The sequence below is a fragment of the Engystomops pustulosus genome, chromosome 4, assembly GCF_040894005.1.
Source record: "Engystomops pustulosus chromosome 4, aEngPut4.maternal, whole genome shotgun sequence".
Lineage (NCBI taxonomy): Eukaryota > Metazoa > Chordata > Amphibia > Anura > Leptodactylidae > Engystomops > Engystomops pustulosus.
In genome coordinates, this window is record NC_092414.1 from 38,426,789 (window position 1) to 38,447,257 (window position 20,469).

General features: G+C 34.4%; 1 protein-coding gene and 1 long non-coding RNA gene across 5 annotated transcripts in view; one reads left to right on the forward strand and one right to left on the reverse strand.

Moving 5' to 3' along the window:
• LOC140126358 (uncharacterized) overlaps positions 1-12,374 on the forward strand; it is a 69,133-nt gene extending 56,759 nt beyond the window's left edge. For 2 of the 3 annotated variants that reach the window (XR_011854819.1, XR_011854821.1), the window contains exons 5-6: positions 9,907-10,100; positions 11,638-12,374. This is a non-coding gene — a long non-coding RNA (uncharacterized lncRNA). The remainder of the gene's footprint in view (positions 1-9,906; positions 10,101-11,637) is intronic. The other variant, XR_011854820.1, reaches the window with a different exon arrangement.
• LOC140126356 (protocadherin alpha-C2-like) overlaps positions 1-20,469 on the reverse strand; it is a 217,662-nt gene that overhangs the window by 192,604 nt on the left and 4,589 nt on the right. The window contains exon 1 of one of the 2 annotated variants that reach the window (XM_072145737.1): positions 10,505-12,992. The exons of the other annotated variant lie outside the window; for it this stretch is intronic. Coding sequence (XP_072001838.1) covers positions 10,505-12,871 — 2,367 coding nt within the window. The 5' untranslated portion in view covers positions 12,872-12,992. Of the gene's footprint in view, positions 1-10,504; positions 12,993-20,469 lie in introns of those variants that run through there. 2 annotated transcript variants of the gene reach the window in all.

A 20,469-nucleotide genomic window follows, 5' to 3' on the forward strand; every position in this document is an offset into this window, starting at 1 on the left:
TGCGGATGTGTGCGCGTATCTCCGAACCTATCGGAAGACATGCGCGCACATCTGCAAAGTGAAGAATAGAATTAAAACATTAAAAACAGTGAATACAGGACCATTTAAGTGCAGAACACATTGAAAGAACAATATTCTTCACATTCCAGATGTTCCGAACATCTCCGAACTTAGCGGGAGACACGCACCCACAACTGGAAAGTGAAGAATAGTGTTATTTCAATGTGTTCTTACAAGCAAAACATCAGGAAACATCTGTAATATTTTATTAAACAATAAAAACACTGTTCTTCACTTAATTTAATGCTCGATCGCGAGCAGGGGAAATACTCGTCCGAGTAATGAGCCGGTCCGAGTATGCTAATACTCGACCGAGCAGTATACTCGGACGAGTATACTCGCTCATCTCTAGTCATTATCTAAAAAAATACAAATGTTAAATGTACAATGTTAATCAAAATGTTAAAGGTTTAATTGATAAAGCTAAGTAAAAATTGAATGGTAATATATCTTTCACCCACTATTGCAATAGTTGAATATGAATTTAATAATAGATATGTACATAGTAACAGTGGTTGAAAATGTAGTCCATGTAGTCCTGCCTTGAAGAATTAAATAAATGTTTTTCCCCCATAACTGTGATATTTTTTCTCTCCAGAAAGGCATCCAGGCCTCTCTTGAACATGTACATAGAGTCCGCCATAACAACCTCCTGCGGCAGAGAGTTCCATAGTCTCACTGCTCTTACAGTAAAGAACCTTTGTCTATGGTGATGGTAGAATCGCCTCTACTCTAGGCGTAGAGGATGCCCCCTTGTCCTGGTCACAGGCCTAGGTATAAAAAGATCTTTGGAGAGATCCTTGTACAGCCCATTCATGTAAAATATTCAAAATATGGCTGGAACAATGCTCTCTCCGGCAGTAAATACTTTAATACTTTTACATGTTTCCTTTAATGACAGAAAATATGGGTTTGCTTTGGACATAGCAGAATATTTTTATGTATGATTAGTTATAGTATGAAATTATAACTACATTCTCCTAGATATGTGATCAACTCTGAATTTAAATGGTTTCTAATTTATTTCAAAATATATATAAAAATATACTGTAGTTCCATTGTTTAGTTAGCGTGTCACAATATACAAAATTAAAATATGATGAAGAATCTCTCCTTGAACAGTATATTTTATTCCACTTCTCACACATCAATGTTTCACCTTATCAATAAAGGCATTTTTATGCTTGAAAGTACCCTGACTGTTAAGGCAAAATGTTACTGTCTGAACACTGAAATAATTTTACGTCTTCAGCTGGTTTAGTCAAACCGTTAGATGGCCTTCACCTGCTTCTACATACTGTGCTGCTCCAAACTTCTTAAGCCCTTAACTAAATCCGAACTAATTTAAGGGTTGCCAGAATGTTATCAGCATTGAACCATTTTTCTATAAATAGGTCCATTTACAGACTTTTAGCCCTTTATGGACATACATTATTCTTTACATAATCAAGGACACTACAGAGCCTTTCATCTATTGTATAAATACACATATAAAGCACTCATTAGCCATTCACACAGAGCAAAAATCAAAAGATCAGGAGGAGGCAAGCCCTATTCTTCATAATAGCCTGCATTCCTGTTTTTTACATAGTAGATAAGGCTGGAAAAAGACACATGCCCATCACGTACAATCTATATATTACATAGTATCTGAAACATGTTGGTCATTTATGGTCATTTACAGCCACGTGTTTTAACTGCTATGACTAAAGATTGAATTTTTAACATTAAAGTTACCAATACCAAGATACCAAGTGTTAAATTTACCTGTTCTATAGTTCCTGTACAAAAAACCTTCACAGCTGATGACAATTGGCCTAAACTCCTTCCCGACTAAAGCAGCAGTCATAACTACACTCTGGTGCAAGATCAACTTTACAAAATGATTTGTTCCCTTAATGTTTGATATTTTTGTTCTCAAGAAAAGAATCAAGGCCCATTTTGAATAGTTAGTATTAGCCATTGCCATATCTTTTTGTAGAAAGGGTCCACAATCTCACTGTTGTTACAGTGTCTATGACAATGGTAGAGCTGCTTCCTCTCTAGGCATAGAGGATGCAGTGTAAATATAATTAATTCAGTGGATAAAATACATATTTATTCAGTGGATAGGAATTTCTTGGCATAGCCTGTAGTATATACTTTAATATATTCATGGGTCAGAGTGCATTATATTATATATATGCATATGCAGTGGAATCCTCTGGGAGATGTTATTATGACTTTCTATATTTGATAGAGAAGTATTGTAATTGAGAATAAGACCTGGATGTAACAGCCCAGCATAGAGAGAGAAAGAAATAGTTACAACCTAATTTAAACAGTAAGTGTGATGTCTGTTTATGATGTGCAATATATTTATTGCTGATATATATTTATGTGTGGTATATTTCTTCAGGATGTATTTATCTGTGCAGGAAAGAGTCTGGACCGATTCTAAGAATCAGAAATAGAAGTGAGAACACCAGGGCGCACGACTCAAGTGTAGGTTTGGTTAAAACTAAGATAGTAGATAAAATTAGAACCGCTCACCTTGCGGCTATCTTGTAACCTAGCATGTAGTCCGATATGTGGAGTGCTGCCGGTGGATACGAGGAGACACGAGGATCAGTCGTCAAGAGGAAGAATCCCGCGGTTTGGAATGGCTTTGAGTAAGCAAGACTAGAAGATCCACACAATGGCGCAACTACACTTTAGAAGTGTCTTTATTAGAAATGATAACATTTTTATCTTGTCTTCTGAACCTGATGAAGGCGCTGGTCCAGCGCCGAAACGCGTAGTTCATTCCAAATAAAGACACTTCTAAAGTGTAGTTGCGCCAGTGTGTGGATCTTCTAGTCTTGCTTACTCAAAGCCATTTATCTGTGCAGGATAGTCATTTCTGGTAAATCTTCATGTATTCATATATCACAGTATAGGTATAAAATTCTCTAGAAAACGTAAAGCCAGTCCGCTGCAGGTCCAACACTAGACAATGGATTGATTTTCATCTACTGTAACATAAGATATGGTATTTCATATTCATCCATTAATTAAACACCCCTCCGCATCTGAAATCATTATCCTTTTTGGAATTTTTGGAACTCCATTCTATCTGCTGCATAAGATAATCACTGGATCAAGAGGTTGACATGGTATTTGGAGCTTATCTCCAGAACTATTAAATAAATATAAAATTAATGTATCTTACCATGTAAGAAGAATTTAACATGGCTCCTTGTGGATGGATCTGCTCCTCATTCCCGGGTGTCTGAGAAGTATTTGGAGTGAAGACAATTAAGTCACTTTTTGGTCGCAATGAATTGGAGCTTATTCTATACTGAGTGTGTTGGGAATACATCCAGCTCCCTCCAGTGTTGGAGCAGATCTTGTAATTTTCTTTCAGTTCATTGACCTCATCTCTATATTTTTGCCATCTTAAAGCAGCAAAGACAATTAGAGTAATAAGAAAAATAGTTGATATGACGCAGATTGCAACAACCAAGTAAATATTTTCATCAGGAAAGTCTACGCCAGTCACCTTGGTCTCTTGGTTATCAAACTTTAATTCTTCTCCAGATTCCACTACAGATACAACAATCTGTGCCTCTGCTGTCATGAATGGTTCTCCATGATCCTGAGCTACTACATGCAATCTGTACTCATCACTATCTGAATCTATAAATGGCCGCTTCAGAGTAATTTCTCCAGTTTGATGTGCAATGGTAAATGGAGATCTTCCAGATCCTCCAAGATCCTTCAACTTATAAAACGTCCAAGCATTGTACCCAGAATCCAGATCCACAGCCTTTACTTTGGTTATCAGGTGTCCAGGTTCTGCTGACTTTGAAGTTTTAATAGTTATTGAAGAATGAAGTGGGGTGAATGTAGGAGCATTATCATTAATATCTTCAATGAATATGTTCAGAGTGATGTTAGAGCTGAGGGCTTGTAGACCGGCATCAGTGGCTTTTATAAGACATTGGAAATGTGCAATCTGTTCATGGTCAAATGATACTAAAGCAAAGACCTTCCCGTTCTCAGGATTAATGGAAATATAAGAAGATATAGGGATCCCATTAATTTTTTGATCCATAATTGAGTAAGTGATAAAAGAATTCTGCCCAATATCTGGGTCAAACGCTAATGCTGTATAGATATGGGTCCCTGGTGGGTTGTTCTCCTTGATGAATACTGTGTCTGTCGACTGGATAAACTTAGGAGCATTGTCATTGACGTCACTTATATCAATCTTCAGAGTTTTGGAAGTAGACAGAGATGGGAAACCATCATCTCTTGCTACAATTGTAACTTCATATTCATCTTTCAGCTCTCTATCCAAAGGTCTATTTATAGTCAAAGAAAAATCACTCATGAAAGCTGGACTAACTAGAAATGGTGAAGTGTCAGAAATGTAGCAATGGACTTTCCCATTGGATCCTGAATCTTTATCATGGACACTGATGATGGCAACTGTTGTCCCCTGAGGAGAATTTTCGGGAACAGGAACTGAAAGTGATGTCACCATCATCTCAGGAGGGTTGTCATTGACATCTACAACAGACACTAGAACCTTACAATGTCCGACAAGCTGTAAATCTCCATGATCAATGGCTTCAACCTGAATTTCATACATATCTACAGTTTCAAAATCTAGTTTGCCTTTAACTCTAATTTCTCCTATATATTTGTCTAAGGTAAATGCTTCTTTAGTCTCCTGTGATACGATTTTACTAAATTCATATATTATTTCTCCATTTCTTCCTTCATCCAGATCAGTAGCATTCAGCTTAAACACTAGAGTTCCTTCCACAGCATTTTCAGTCACACTGCACTGGTAAAATGGCTGATCAAACACCGGAGCATTATCATTGAAATCCTCCACAGTAACAATAATATGTGTGGTACCACTCAGCCTTGGTTTCCCTCCATCATAAGCTGTAAGGGTCAGATTGTGAACAGATTGCTTCTCTCTGTCTAAATTCTTTTTCAGCACAAGCTCCAATGACTTGATTTGATTTATATATTTTTGGAAATCTAATGTAAAAAAATCACTTGCACTGAGCTCATAGCTTGTCACAGAATTAGTCCCAAGATCTGGATCTGGAGCTACCATCAATGGAAACCGAGATCCTGCAGGTTTCATCTCTGATATGAGAAGATTATTTACACTGGATGAGAATACTGGACTATTATCATTTATATCTTCTATTTCTACATCTACACGATACATCTGTACCGGCTTATTTACAATAACCTGCAGAGGAATAATACAGAAGGGAGTATTTGGACACAGCACTTCTCTGTCTATTGTCTCCTTAACAAACAGGATCCCATTCTGCAGATTGACCTGGAAATATTCCTTCTCATCTCTAGAGACAATATGTAACATTCTGGAATTAATCTCACCTATATCCAATCCAAGATCCTGAGCAATTCTCCCAACAAAGGTGCCATGCTTGGATTCCTCCGGGATGATATAATGCAGCTGACTCAGGACCACATCCCATGTTATGTGTAACAAAAAGAAATGAAGGAGCTTGTTCTGCGCTTGATAATCCTGTCTCTGATGGAGCATTTCTTAAGATGTATAGGAAAAGATGAAGGTTGTCCCAAGGAAAGAAGGAACTTGCATTCAAGGAATTATAAAGCATTCAAAAAAAAAATTCTGTCATGGCCGGAATCCTGCAGCAAGAATTACATTTCAGGACGAGGAAATGCATTTCCTATTTCCTTTCTTCTATTAGTTGGTGGGGACTGCCATCTAGTGCTTAATTTCTAGGTTGCACATCAGGTATATTTTTTACATTTTATTATTTACAATTTAATGATTTGAAATAACATTTTATTACATTACATTTTGTTATCTCCTTTTAAAACTTTGTATTAGGTATTGTTATTCTTTGCAATAAATGAATCATTTATTGGCTGTCTTCTATGTGCAAAAAATACAAACATCAAATACTACAGAGTAGTTTTAATATTTATTAATAAAGAATTATAATGCATTTAATGCAATTTATAAGGTACCAAAATGTTAGATAATTTGTGGAAAAAGCTAAATTATTTTGAAATTATTTTTCTTAATTTATGTAATAATTATTATCATTTGTCATGCATTTTGAAAGTTTTAAGAAAAAGATCAATACATTTTTCTTAGAGTTTTTGACCACAGAAGTCATATGACCACTTACACTATTGGTTAAGTTAGTGGCTTGAGTAATGTGAATACATTATATATTTGTTTCTTCTTTATGTTAGTAATATAGTAATATGTTAGGGTAGGGTCTAAGGATGTTTCCTTATACTATATACTTTATTATTTCATTCAGAGAGGCTCTTTACCAGATTCTTTAAAATATCATATAATGTTTTATACAAATTTTTACAAATTTAATTTACATACTTTTTAAATATTGGAAACCTCAGAAAGAACAACTCCAAATGTTAAAGTTTTAATTGATAAAGCTAAGTAAAAATGTTACCCAATATTGCAATAGTATTTGAGTGTGAATTTAATAATAGATGGGTAGAGAGATAGAAACAGTTTGAAGTTTGAAAACCATCCCTACACAAACTCCTTTAACTATATTTTATATTCCATAACAAATGTAGTAGAAGTCCAATTTTATTTTTTATAATCTTTTTGAATATTTTCTAGATGTTTTCATTGCATCTGCCATTTTCCTGTAAACCAAATCTATTTTTTTTATTAGAAAGCATAATTAAGCTTAGAGAAACTTCACAAGTGTGTGTTTTGAATAGAGTTCAACCTTTTACTAAAGTGAACCAAAGACAGAAGCAGGAAATGAACTCTGGAAATTGCTTTTAAACTATTATCAGTTGCATTATAAATCCTGTTGATCATATGATGAGCAAAGTAATCTAAAATATTCAAAATATGGCTGCAACCGTGCAATAATCTTTCCGGCTTTACATAAAATATTTCAAAGTAATGTTTCCTCTAATGTCAGACAGTATTGTTTGTTTTAGACATAACAGAATACTTTTATGTATGATTAGTTATAGTATGAAATAATTATATCTACATCCTCCCAGATGTGATCTAGATACAAATGGCTTGTAATTTATTCCAAAATGCACAATTTCATATAAATGTGTGTGTCCTCTTATTTTTACCTCTATCTGGGCATATTCAGACATTCAGATCACAAGATTTTAGAATTTTAAGATAATACAATATTTCATGATTGTTTTGTGAATAACAGTAGTTCCAGTGTTTCGTTATCATGTCACAGAACATATTCAGTTCTTAACTAAATCCAGAAAGCAGTAAGGGTGGGTGGATTTGTACCAGCATTGAACCCTATTTGCCATATGGCTGACAATTAAGTGACATTCTACAGACTTTCTACAGACATACAGCATTCTTTATAGTATCAATGACACAACCGAAACCTTTGTCTATTGTACAAATACTCAGAAAAAACTCTCATAAGCCATTCACACAGGCAAAACATTTCTAAAGATATCTAAATATCTATAACAATATCTCTCAGGGAAGGAGGTGGGAAGGCCCAAATGCTGCTCCATAACCTGCATTTGCATTTTGTGCCATTTCTTTTATAAGGTTTCATAGAAGATAAAGTTAAAAAAGAAGCAGGTGCATAAAGTCCAATCCATAAATGATGTAGTGTTTATCCATTGGAAGGCAAAAAAAACCCTACAAAGATGATGCAAATTAGCCGAAATTATGGAAAACTTTCTTCCCAACCCCAATACAGCAGACAGAATTTACAAAATATGCTTTATCCATAACAAGAAAGGCATCCTGGCCCCTCTTGAAAAAGTATCAGCCATTACAACTCCTGAGGAAAAGAGAGGTCCACAGTCTCACTGCTCTGACAGTAAAGAATCTCTGTCTATGACAATGGTAGACCTGCCTTTTCTGTTGGCATAGAGGATGTCGCTTGTATTTGCCACAGGCCTTAGCACAAAAACATCTTTGAAAGATCTGTTTACCACCCTTTTAAGTTATTTGTAATTTGTAATGAGGTCACCCTTAAGATTTCTTATTTTGTTAGCTAAATAACCCCAAGTTTAGTAATCTGTCAGAGATACAAGGTAAAATTTAACAGAACATTGGTATGTTAAAAAATCATAAGGTTCTGATGATACCATTTCTATATTAAATAGTCTGTTAACTTCTTCTTCCACCTCATCCTTGCTAAGCTTACAATTTGGGACCATCTCTTTTGGTGATGTTAGAGTTATCTCACAGAAATTGAGACCTTTTGCACTTTAAGCATGGTAACAATATAAAAAATACCCTAATGGTCGAGAATATATAAATGTGTGGAAAAAACAACTCGGATATTAACATGCTACCATATTGAGTAGTTCTGCAGAGTTGACTCGGTAGTTTTATTTGGTGGACTATGAGTTTCAGGAACGCACCATTCCATTCTTTAGGTCCAATATAGTTTACACCAGTCCAGATGCTGAGTTCATTATTTGTCTAATAGTAAAGTTAATTGTAGAGTGTCCTCATGCCAAACAATATCTCCTCCTTGTTGGACGCATGTCGTATATAACTAACTTGAACCTAGATAGGTCTAAACCAAAACAATTTGTCTTATTTATTGAACAAATAAAGAATCCAAATTTCTATCAGTGTAAGAACTAAATTACAAAGTTTGCAGCCACAAAACTCTATTTTTCTGTGGGCTATTTTTACATATGATGTATGTTCCCTTCTTATTTTCAAAAATTACACAAAACTGTATTTATGTCATATTTATTACAAAAATCACCATCACCTAAAGAAAAATGGATTTTAAAATTCTAATTGATGCCAGATGTAGAGTAGAGCAGGGAAGATAACAGAAGTGAAGGTTTATAATAACTCTATTGTCCAAAGACTGCAGAAATCTGGAACAGGTCCTATGTTCAGTACAACTCTTTGGAAACCTATTTATCTGTGTCCAGTAGGAAGTCCTAACTGGGCTTAGATGATGGATTTGCTAGCGTAACTTTCCTGCTAAACAACATTGTTAGTGGGGGGAGCACAGTCCTGGATCCTTCCGGCGTCAGAGTGGATGCAGGCCTCATCTAACAGCCTGCATCTTGTATAAGAGGTGTGTGGGCACATCCCGAGGATTAAACTGTTGGAACATATTCTGGGCTTAATCAATTTTGGGGGTCCTGAGCTAGGCCCAGCCCTCGTTTCAAAGATTGAATCCCAGCATCTTTGTTATATATTGTGCCAAGAGACTTTCATAATAATAACTAAGAAAGTCTCTTGACACAATCTGTAACAAAGATACTAGATTCAATCTATAAAAGGAGTGCTGGCCCATGTGTTTGCTTTACTATCTATAAATAAATTTAAGGGGTGCTGCATAATTCATTAGGGGTTGTGGTGGTATTTCTCGTTTTTCTGGGTACTGTGCATAAATTCATGAAATTTCATATAAATGATTTGGGTATCTAATGTATGTAATAAATGGGAGTGCTGTACATAAACTAGGGATGGCATCATATAAAATATTATTTTAATAGTGATTGATGTATATAATTTAGGATAACATGTTTAATAATTTAGTAGGAGCATCGAATATTATTCATTATTTTGGGTGCTTCATGTGTTTATTTTGGAATATTATTTTAAAAAAATGATGGGCACCATATTTATAGGTACATTCATTAGCTAGCATATATTCATATATGCAGACTATTCCTTTCAAGGATTATACTTATTTGTGCTTTATCTTTGCTGCAGATATGTATATTTTTATGTGGGCTATTTTTACTTCTGGGATCCCCAAAAAATAGATCTGACAGCAATTGGTCTTTATAAGATTTCCTTCTTATAATTTCTACCGATTTATTTTTTTGTTCCAGCAGATGAAAGACGAGAATAATCCATGATTCCAACATGTTTTCACTGTGATTTTACAGTGGTTGCCCAATATTTTTCTCTGCATAGAGCACCAAATGTCTAGTACCAACCCTATCATCCAAACATATTTTTAAAAAAAATAAATCGTTGATGGAAACTTTATTTTTTTGATGAATCCAGAGTCTGCTGCTAACAAAAGGTATGTAAATCTCTAAAAAAATATTAATCTAAACATATTTATCTACTGGAACTAAAAGTAGATAGAAATCTTAAATCATCAAGAATTAAAGAAAATCTACCATTCGGGTAGATATGATTTGAACAAAGTACACTTGCAATAGGGCCTTTCCCTCTTACTTCAGTAAACTGTATAAAGATTAAAAAAAGACTTCTTAAAATATGCTAATTACCACCAGTTTCATTTAGTATCTGAAACTGGAAGAATGCTACATATACAAGCATATTCAAACTTTGTATTCAAGGGAAACAATATAACCTATTAAATATTATTTGATTTGCCTGTCTGGAATATATTTTTTTAGTTCCAATAAATTTAGGAAATCTTATAAAGTAGGATAAAATACTATATTTAATTTGACTTACCCTATAAGAGGAATTTAATATGGCCCCTTGTGGATGGATCTGCTCCTCATTCCCGGGTGTCTGAGAAGTATTTGGAGTGAAGACAATTAAGTCACTTTTTGGTCGCAATGAATTGGAGCTTATTCTATACTGAGTGTGTTGGGAATACATCCAGCTCCCTCCAGTGTTGGAGCAGATCTTGTAGTTTTCTTTCAGTTCATTGACCTCATCTCTGTATTTTTGCCATCGTAAGACAGTGAACACAATTAGGGTTATAAGAAAAATACTAGAAATGACACATATGGCTACAACCAGGTAAATATTTTTGTCAGAAAACTCCTCTCCAGTCACCTTGGCCTCTTGATTATCAAACTTTAATTCTTCTCCAGATTCCACTACAGATACAACAATCTGTGTCTCCGCTGTCATGAATGGTTCTCCATGATCCTGAGCTACTACATGCAATCTGTACTCATCATTATCGGAATCTGAAAATGGCCGCTTTAGAGTAATTTCTCCAGTTTGATGGGCAATGGTAAAAGGAGATCTTCCAGTTCCTGCAGATTCCTTTAACTTATAGAATGTCCAAGCATTGTACCCAGAATCCAGATCCACAGCCTTTACTTTGGTTATCAGGTCTCCAGGTTCTGCTGATTTTGAAGCTTTAATAGTTAATGCAGAATGAAGTGGGGTGAATGTAGGAGCATTATCATTAATATCTTCAATGAATATGTTCAGAGTAAGGTTAGAGCTGAGGGCTTGTAGACCGGCATCAGTGGCTTTTATAAGACATTGGAAATGTGCAATCTGTTCATGGTCAAATGATACTAAAGCAAAGACCTTCCCATTCTCAGGATTAATGGAGATATAAGATGATATAGGGATCCCATCAATTGTTTGCTCTTTAATTGAGTAAGTGATGAAAGAATTCTGCCCAATATCTGGGTCAGAGGCTGAGGCTGTATATATATGGGTCCCTGGTGGATTGTTCTCCTTGATGAATACTGTGTCTACTGACTGTATAAATTTAGGAGCATTGTCATTGACATCACTTAAATCAATCTTCAAAGTTTTAGAAGTAGACATAGATGGGGAACCTTCATCTCTTGCTATTATTGTAACTTCATATATATCCTTTACCTCTCGATCCAAAGGTCCATTTACAGTCAAAGAAAAATCACTCCTGAAAGCTGGATTTACTTTAAAGGGTGAAGGCTCAGAAATAAAACAATGGACTTTCCCATTGGATCCTGAATCTTTATCATGGACACTGATGATGGCAACAGTTGTTCCCTGAGGAGAATTTTCAGGAACAGGAACTGATAGTGATGTCACCATCATCTCAGGTGGGTTGTCATTGACATCTACAACAGACACTAGAACTTTACAATGTGCTACAAACTGCACATCTCCATGATCAATGGCTTCAACCTGAATTTCATACATATCTACGGTTTCAAAATCTAGTTTGCCTTTAAGTTTGATTTCTCCTGTATATTTGTCTAAGGTAAATGCTTCTTTAGTCTCCTGTGACACCATATTACTAAATTCATATATTATTTCTCCATTTTTTCCTTCATCCAGATCAGTAGCATTCAGCTTAAATACCAATGTCCCTTCCACAGCATTTTCAGTCACACTGCACTGGTAAAATGGCTGATCAAACACCGGAGCATTATCATTGAAATCCTCCACAGTAACAATAATATGTGTGGTACCACTCAGCCTTGGTTTCCCTCCATCATAAGCTGTAAGGGTCAGATTGTGGACAGATTGCTTCTCTCGGTCTAAATTCTTTTTCAGCACAAGCTCCAATGACTTGATCTGATTTATATATTTTTGGAAATCCAATGCAAAAGAATCACTTGCACTGAGCTCATAGGTTGTAATAGAATTGGTTCCAAGATCTGGATCTGCAGCTACTTTTAATGGAAAACGAGATCCTGCAGGCTTAATTTCTGATATAACAAGAATATTAATACTGTATGGAAATACTGGGGTGTTATCATTGATATCTTCTATCTCTACATCTACACTGTACATCTGCACCGGCTTATCTACAATAACCTGCAGAGGAATAATACAGAAGGGAGTATTTGGACACAGCACTTCTCTGTCTATTGTCTCTTTAACAAACAGGATCCCATTCTGCAAATTTACTTGGAAATATTCCTTCTCATCTCTAGAGACAATATGTAACATTCTGGAATTAATCTCACCTATATCCAGTCCAAGATCCTGAGCAATTCTCCCAACAAAGGTGCCATGCTTGGATTCCTCCGGGATGATATAATGCAGCTGACTCAGGACCACATCCCATGTTATGTGTAAGACAAAGAAATGGAAGATCCTGCTCCTTGCTTGATAATCCTGTCTCTGATAGAGCATTTCTTGAAATCAGTGAAGGTAGGGATAATAATTTCAATAATAAAGGCACTCACGCTGATGGACAAATGAAGATGTTGAAAAAAGAATCTGTCATGGCCGGAATCCTGCATCAACAATTACATTTCAGTACAGAGAAATGCATTTCCTATTTCCTCCTTCATATTTGTTGGTGTGGACTGCCATCTAGTGCTAAATTTTTAAGTTGCACATCTGGCATGTATTTTTGTTTTTTTGTTGCAATTGTCATATGGAAGTACTGTATTACATGTATTTTTATTACGTGTTAAAGCTTCATAAAATTAAATTTTTCTGTTAAATTTTTCCATCTTGTGATATTTGTTTTAGAAACAAAGAAACCAATAAACCACATATCTCCATTAACTTATATTACCATTTGGCTTTCCATCATTTAAAATTTTGCTTCATTAACATTTTTGTAATTAAAAATAATAGTTTTGATTTTGTTCAAACTTCAAATTTTTCAGAAGTGTTCAGATTTTGAATAACCATTGATGGATTATTAAGCCTATTTTTTGTAGTTCAAGCAAGGCTAGGAAATGTGGTTACTACAACAGATTTCAGGTAAGAAAGATCTGAAAATAAAGATATTTCCTGTTGTCAATTATGAGTGTTAAATACTTTTTATTTAAATTAGACTTAACTGATTTTTAACTGACTAGTTCTTTTGCATTTGTTATAGTTACACCCCCTTACCTCACCACCCTGGGCTGTATTCTTTGTTTTCCTTCACTTTTCACTTCACAGCTCACTGCTACAGCCGCATCACTTCAAGATGGCTGCCCCCACTCTGTTAAAAGATTACATCTCCCACAATCCCCCTGGTCAGCACAGCTTCTTCACACAGGAACGTGGAACCACATCCCCACAGCAGGGAACAAGGAGATGACTGCACATGTCCGACCAGACAGGTCGTTTCTATGGAAACTGTGAGTGTAGCAGGAGCTTGCAGGACACAGGGATGACTTTGATTTCATGAAAAGGCGGCAGAAGATTTAATGACACTGAATCAGTGAAGTGATAAATGTAATGAGATAAGTTATAGTGAAGTCTATCTTTGTCACCGAAGAACCCCTTTAATACAAGGTAGACAAGTAAAATTAAATAATTTAAGGAAGACAATCAAACTAGGATACATGTCCCTCAAGGAATTGAATCTATTGTATGGTAAACAATCTTTATAAAGGGCATTTATCATATGTGATAAGGCAAAATTTATTTTCCCGTTTAGTGCAGATTAGCTCATTTGTATTTATTTATAATTTTGTAATTTGTATCAGTTTATTACTCCAACTTCAAAGCATGTCCCTTCCTCTGGCTAAACTTAGAATCCCTTTTATAAACCAAATATATAAAGTATCGTATACAATAGTTTATATTTTTAAATGTCTACATTACTGTATGTAAGCACAAAGTAAGATAACAATGTGTAGTACAAAACAGGAAATTGTATTTAGTATATTTCAAGTGTAACTCAAAATTATAATTGTATACATTTTTAGCAAAACTTCCAGATGAAGGGTTAAAGCCACTTTAAATAAAAGTTTAGTCATGATAATAGCTTCAGTACAGTATACATGGTGAATGACAATAAAATATGAGCAGTCTAAGAACATGAATATATCAAGATAGGCCAACAATGTTGAATCTAATATTTATTAGCGGAATGTTAATATTACTGTAAAGTTACAGCTAAGGTAATGAAAACGTCCCATAAAATTAGTTATCAAATACTGTAGGATTTTCAAGAGTGCTATTTTTTTTTGTATCTAAGGTTCCCTAGTAAAATTGTTTAAGCCTATCCTAAATTCCAGAGACCTTTGGTCTATGAACAACAGAATTGTAGAATTATAGACAATTTTCAATATTTTTATATTACAAAGAGCAGTTAGATTCAACATAAAATAGAATGAGAAATGTCATTGCAAATAAAGATTATCAGAAAAGGAAGAGAAACAGCAGCCATAAATATCTTAAAATGACTTTAAAACATTAACAAACAGTATAACATATCAAACCTGTAATCATTAAGATATCGACAAGTCCTCATCATACAAAGGTGGGGGTTGTTGCATATTGCAGCAAACCCCCACCGCTAACAACCTAGCTATTAACCCTTTGATTGCCACCGGCAAAGTCGCCGGCGGCATCTAAAAGACGGCGGCGTGTGGGCGCCGGCATCTTTATTCCGTTCGCCGCACCATCAGTTACGATGGTAGCCTCGGGTCTTCGTTTGACCTGAGGCTTAATGGCTTCTGCAGATTAGCCAGTGGCTCATTGTAATGAATGAGCTGCAAAAATGCCATATATTGCAATACAGAAGCATTGCAGTATATGGTAGGAACGATCTGACCATCTAGGGTTAATGTACCCTAGATGGTCTAAGAATTAGTGGAAAAAAAAAGTTTAAAAAAATAAAAAAAATTAATAAAATATTAAAAATTCAAGTTACCCCCCTTTCGTTAGAACTGATATAAAACATAAAAAATAAACCGTTAAAATCACAGACATATTAGGTATCGCCGCATTCAAAAATGCCCGATCTATTAAAATATAAAAATGGTTACGGCCGGCGGTGACCTCCGAGACGGGAAATGGCGCCCAAATGTCAGAAATGCGACTTTTACACCTTTTTACATCACATAAAAAATGGAATAAAAAATTATTAAAATGTCGCACAGACTTTAAAATGGTAGCAATGAAAACGTTGGCTCATTTCGCAAAAAATGACACCTCACACAGCTCCTTGCACCAAAGTATGAAAAAGTTATTAGCCTCAGTAGATGGCAAAATTTTTTTTTCTTTTTTTGTACACATTCATTTAATTTTTGAAAATGTATTAAAACACAATAAAACCTATATAAATTTGGTATCACTGTGATCGCACCGAACGAAAGAACAAAGCTGAGGTGTTAATTGGAGCGCACAGTCAAAGTCGTAAAAACTGAGCCCACAAGAACGTGACCACGTGCGTTTTTAAAAAAATTTTTTCCACATTTGGAATTTTTTTTCAGCTTCGCAGTACACGGCATGTTAAAATAAATAACATTACGGGAAAGTAAAACTTGTTACGCACAAAATAAGCCCTCACACAGGTCTGTACACATAAAAATTAAGAAGTTATGGAGGTGGAGAGCGAGAAATGAGCGAAAAAACCCTGCGTCTTTCAGCAGAGAGTATTATTTTTTCTATCAATAATTGATATTTTCATAGTATCATAGTTGATAATGTTGAAGAAAGATGCAGGTCCATCAAACTATACTCCTACTTTGATGATCCAGAGAATTCAATAACCCTATAAAGCAGATGCTGTTTTAGCTGTAGTGGAGGAATACTTGTTACAACTGACAGTCAGCGTAAGTCCCAGGATCAATGTCCCATCAAATAAAAAGTAATTATTTCAACAGATTTTTTTATTTCAGAGAAAAGGCATCAAGGTCTATCTTGGCGTAGTTGTACAGGAGCACAAAGGTGAGGACCAAGAGCTGAGTCACATGTTGTCTTTTGAAAAGCATCTGAGCAATAGTCCAACCCCTGGGACTACACAGAAGATTCTGTCAGGAAGCAAGGTAAGTTATTTAATCCAGAATCTTTGTTATGAACCCTACTGCTTTGTAGTGAAATCTCCAGGACATGAACTGATATCAATGTTACAACCATCTCAGGAGGGTTGTCATTGACATTAATAACATTTACTTAAACCTTACAATGTCCAGTTGGTGTGGAGTGAGATTTATTACTTTAGTTCAATGCTGCACCAGCTGTACTTTGTAAGTGAATGTATTTATCTAGATCCTCTGCATATTTCTGATTTTGAGTGTTATGTTTTCTAAAGAAAATGTATGATATTTAAATGCTGGCTAGAAGATGTATAAATCATATTGTCTTATTTGTTGTTGAAGTGCTTACTGTTATTTGGTAAAATTATATGATCCTATAAATATAAATATCAGAATAATCATTATAAGATTTATTTTAAAGGGGTTGTCCGACTCTTTTGAAAATCGTGCAGGTGGCCTGGGGAGGTAACTTTCAATACTGGGGCACCGGAGCTCCACTGAGTTTGGCTTTGGCGCTGTTTCATGCTCTGAGTTATACGGATGTGTGGGTGTGGCCAGCCACCTCAGGGGAACTACCATACCCCTGAAAGCAAACATGGGCAAGGATCAGAGAAATGGCGACTATGAGACACCAGGAGCAACGGAGTACAGCTTTCTGTTTTTAAAACTTATCTCTCCAGCCGTTGGCACAATTTTCAAAAGATTCGGATATCCCCTTTAATTATTGTTTGGGAGCTATATAAAATCTATACATTTTTAAATACTGTTCTCATTACAGGCCCCCTGAGGAAGCGGGGACATGCAAAACGCGCATCGGGGTATTTGCACCTCACTTTAAACATACAAAGTGGGTAACCTGGTTTGGAATCAATAACCTATTTAGGAAGTTTTTGGAGAATTGAGTACTAAACTTGCACTGTGTTTTATATTAATTCTATGGGCAATTTATTTGCATTTGCACTTTAAGAGATTATGGGGCAGATTTACTTACCCGGCCCATTCTTGATCCAGCGACACTTTTTTTTTTTTAAATGCGTTGATTCTTCCGAATCCGTCGGGTTTTTGTAAGGCCATGCCCCCCGATTTCCGTCACGTGCATGCCAGTGCCGATGCGCCACAATCCGATCGCATGCGCCAAAATCCCGGGGCAATACAGGGAAAATCAGTGCAAAACAGAAAAACTGAGTTAACCAGCCGATGCGCCACAATCCAATCGCGTGCGCCGAAATCCCAGGACAATACAGGGAAAATCAGCGCAAAAGGGAAAAATTTGGTTAACCTGGTTAACCAAAATTCGGTTAATCCGAAAAATTCGGTTAACCTGTGATGTGCAGAGGCATTAGATGGACTGTTGGGAACGATTTACTCTATATTGTATTCTAATGTTGTAATGGTTATTTTAGTTTTTTCTTTAATAAAAATTATATTATATGAATATATAATATAATATATATAATATATAATATATATACTATAAGAATTATATTTTTAATTATGTAGTGATGAATTGCATTAGAACCGAGTTTCTCATATATTCTTTGTTTGGTATTGATACTCTGTTCTAGGTAATCAACTTAAACTCAGTTAATTTAATATTTTTTAGTTTATTTAGCACAGTGCTTTCTCCACAAGCCCTGAACATGTATATAAGAGCAGAAATAAATAAATTGAAGCTATTAAATTGTAAATATATGTTAATGACAGGTTTTAGATTAATCAGAGCCTAGATCACAAAGCATTGGAATAACATCACAAAGTGAGGTTCAGCCACTCAAAAAAAAAGGGAATGATGGGTATAAAATATTTTTTATTATTTCTACTTTAAATATAAAATGCATAATAATATAATGTTTTTAACATTTCGCTTTATATTCACTAATTTCGTTAAATTTTGCATCTCTTGCCTAAGGAATTATGCTTTATAGAAACTAGATGATCACAGCTTTGCAAGAAGAATAATAGAAATAGCATAACACATTAAACACGAGAAGTATAATAAAACAAAAATAATAATTTCTATTATTACACAACACTACTGTACATTTTTAATTTAAGCTGAAAATTACATTTGTAAAAAATATATCTCTTTTTGAGAAGGTGCAATGCATTTAAACTTTAAGATAGGTTTGTGAGTTTTAGACCTTACTCTTTGGCAAATCTTTATTTTATATAAAATCTAACAAATAGCAAAACGTTCTTAAAATATGTTTAATTCAAAACACAATTATGAAAAAATAGTATTGACAAATGATTTTGACAAAAATTTCTACTATGACCATTGGATCTACTAAACTGTTTTCACACTATTATTGTACAGCATTTTAAGGTAAATAACCCCAAAGTCTGGCAAATCGAATACGCTAATTTGAATGTCAACAAATCTTGAAGTGTTTAAAAATAAATAAATAAATAAAAACCAAATAAATAGAAAGATGTTATATGATAATTAAAAGTAAAGCTGCCAATAGAACTCTACCTACTTTAAACTTGGTTTTTAGAAATTCCAAAACTTTTAACTGATTGCTTTAATTAAGATTTTTAAATTATTTTTCAATTTTACATTTTAATATATTTGCACTATGGCCACTGTAACAAGTTAGATGACTGATATGTGCCAACCTTATAGCGTTTTTTTTTACACTTGTCATTTCATTTACATAAAAGAGATGCTGGGTAGGTAAATTTATAAAAACAATAGATATTACCTCTTAAAAGTGACAAACCCCAGAATCATGTACTACAACCATAATAAAAAATTTGTATTCATGTATTTCATAATGTGTAGTTAAAAAAACATTATTTTTATCTTTACTAAATATATAACTTAAGCTCCCATGAACAGTAATTTTTTAGGTATTTGAGGTTAACATGAATATTTTTATACATTATACTGTGTGCTTGACAATATAGATTATTTTGATATTTCAACTGAATATTTTTTTTCAATTATATGTAGATAAAGAACTGTTAGAAGCGTATACATTCCAAATATAATTTACTACTAATTGTATTGCTAATTTTTTAGGTTCCAGTATTATTATTCTGTTGTCAAATATTATTTTTGAAAATTCTAATATGTTTATCATTTTAATTGGAGCAATACAAAAATACATTAAAAGGAATTAGAAAGAAAATGAAATATGTTTTGCCAATCATTTATACCATATGGCAAAACTTTGTAGCAGGTATAATGGCCTAAAATAATGTTATCCCTTAAGGACAAACATGACACAGATGATAAATTTAATAGTGGGCCAGAAACAATAATCAAAAATAAAATAGAAATTTGAAAAACCTTGTCATTACTTAACAGTATATATTTATTAGCACCATTTGATTTCAAGAAAATGCTCTATAAATGACAAAAATGTAACTATACCAACTAAACATTGTTCCTTTTAAAACATCTTACATCTTTTCCCCAAGATAACAAAAATGTTTCTACTGAAATGTTTAAATATCACCTTGTGTCTCTTATTTATGTCTATCTGTATGTCTATATAAATCAAATTTCATATGGTACACATTACTCTTTCCAAAATATCAGTAGTTACTGTACATATTTATTTTAAAAAAATGCATAACTTTATAAAGTCTAAAATATATTAAGGATAGCAATTCCATCTGCACCATCATCACAATACAGAGTGAAAGTGATTAATAAAGCCTGTCTTTTAACTCATCAGCCAGACATTCCTGTCCATAAAATGTCTGTAGATGGGAGGTCATGAGATTTCTATCAGTCCATGAGCAATCACCCTGCCAGTACCTTAACGTTGTATATATGAAGAAGATTAGGGTCTTAGGGGGGCAATTGCTCAATGACCACATCCATCACATCCATCTTTTTCCATTTTATGATCAGGAATGACTGGTGAATAAAGTAAAATAAAGGAAACCTCACTTTTCATATCAAGAAAGCACGCCCCTCACACATACACATGATTAAAAAAATTGGTAAATTGGCTGACGTTAACCCCAACACCATCACAAGCACTCGTAATTTATCTGGAATCTCAA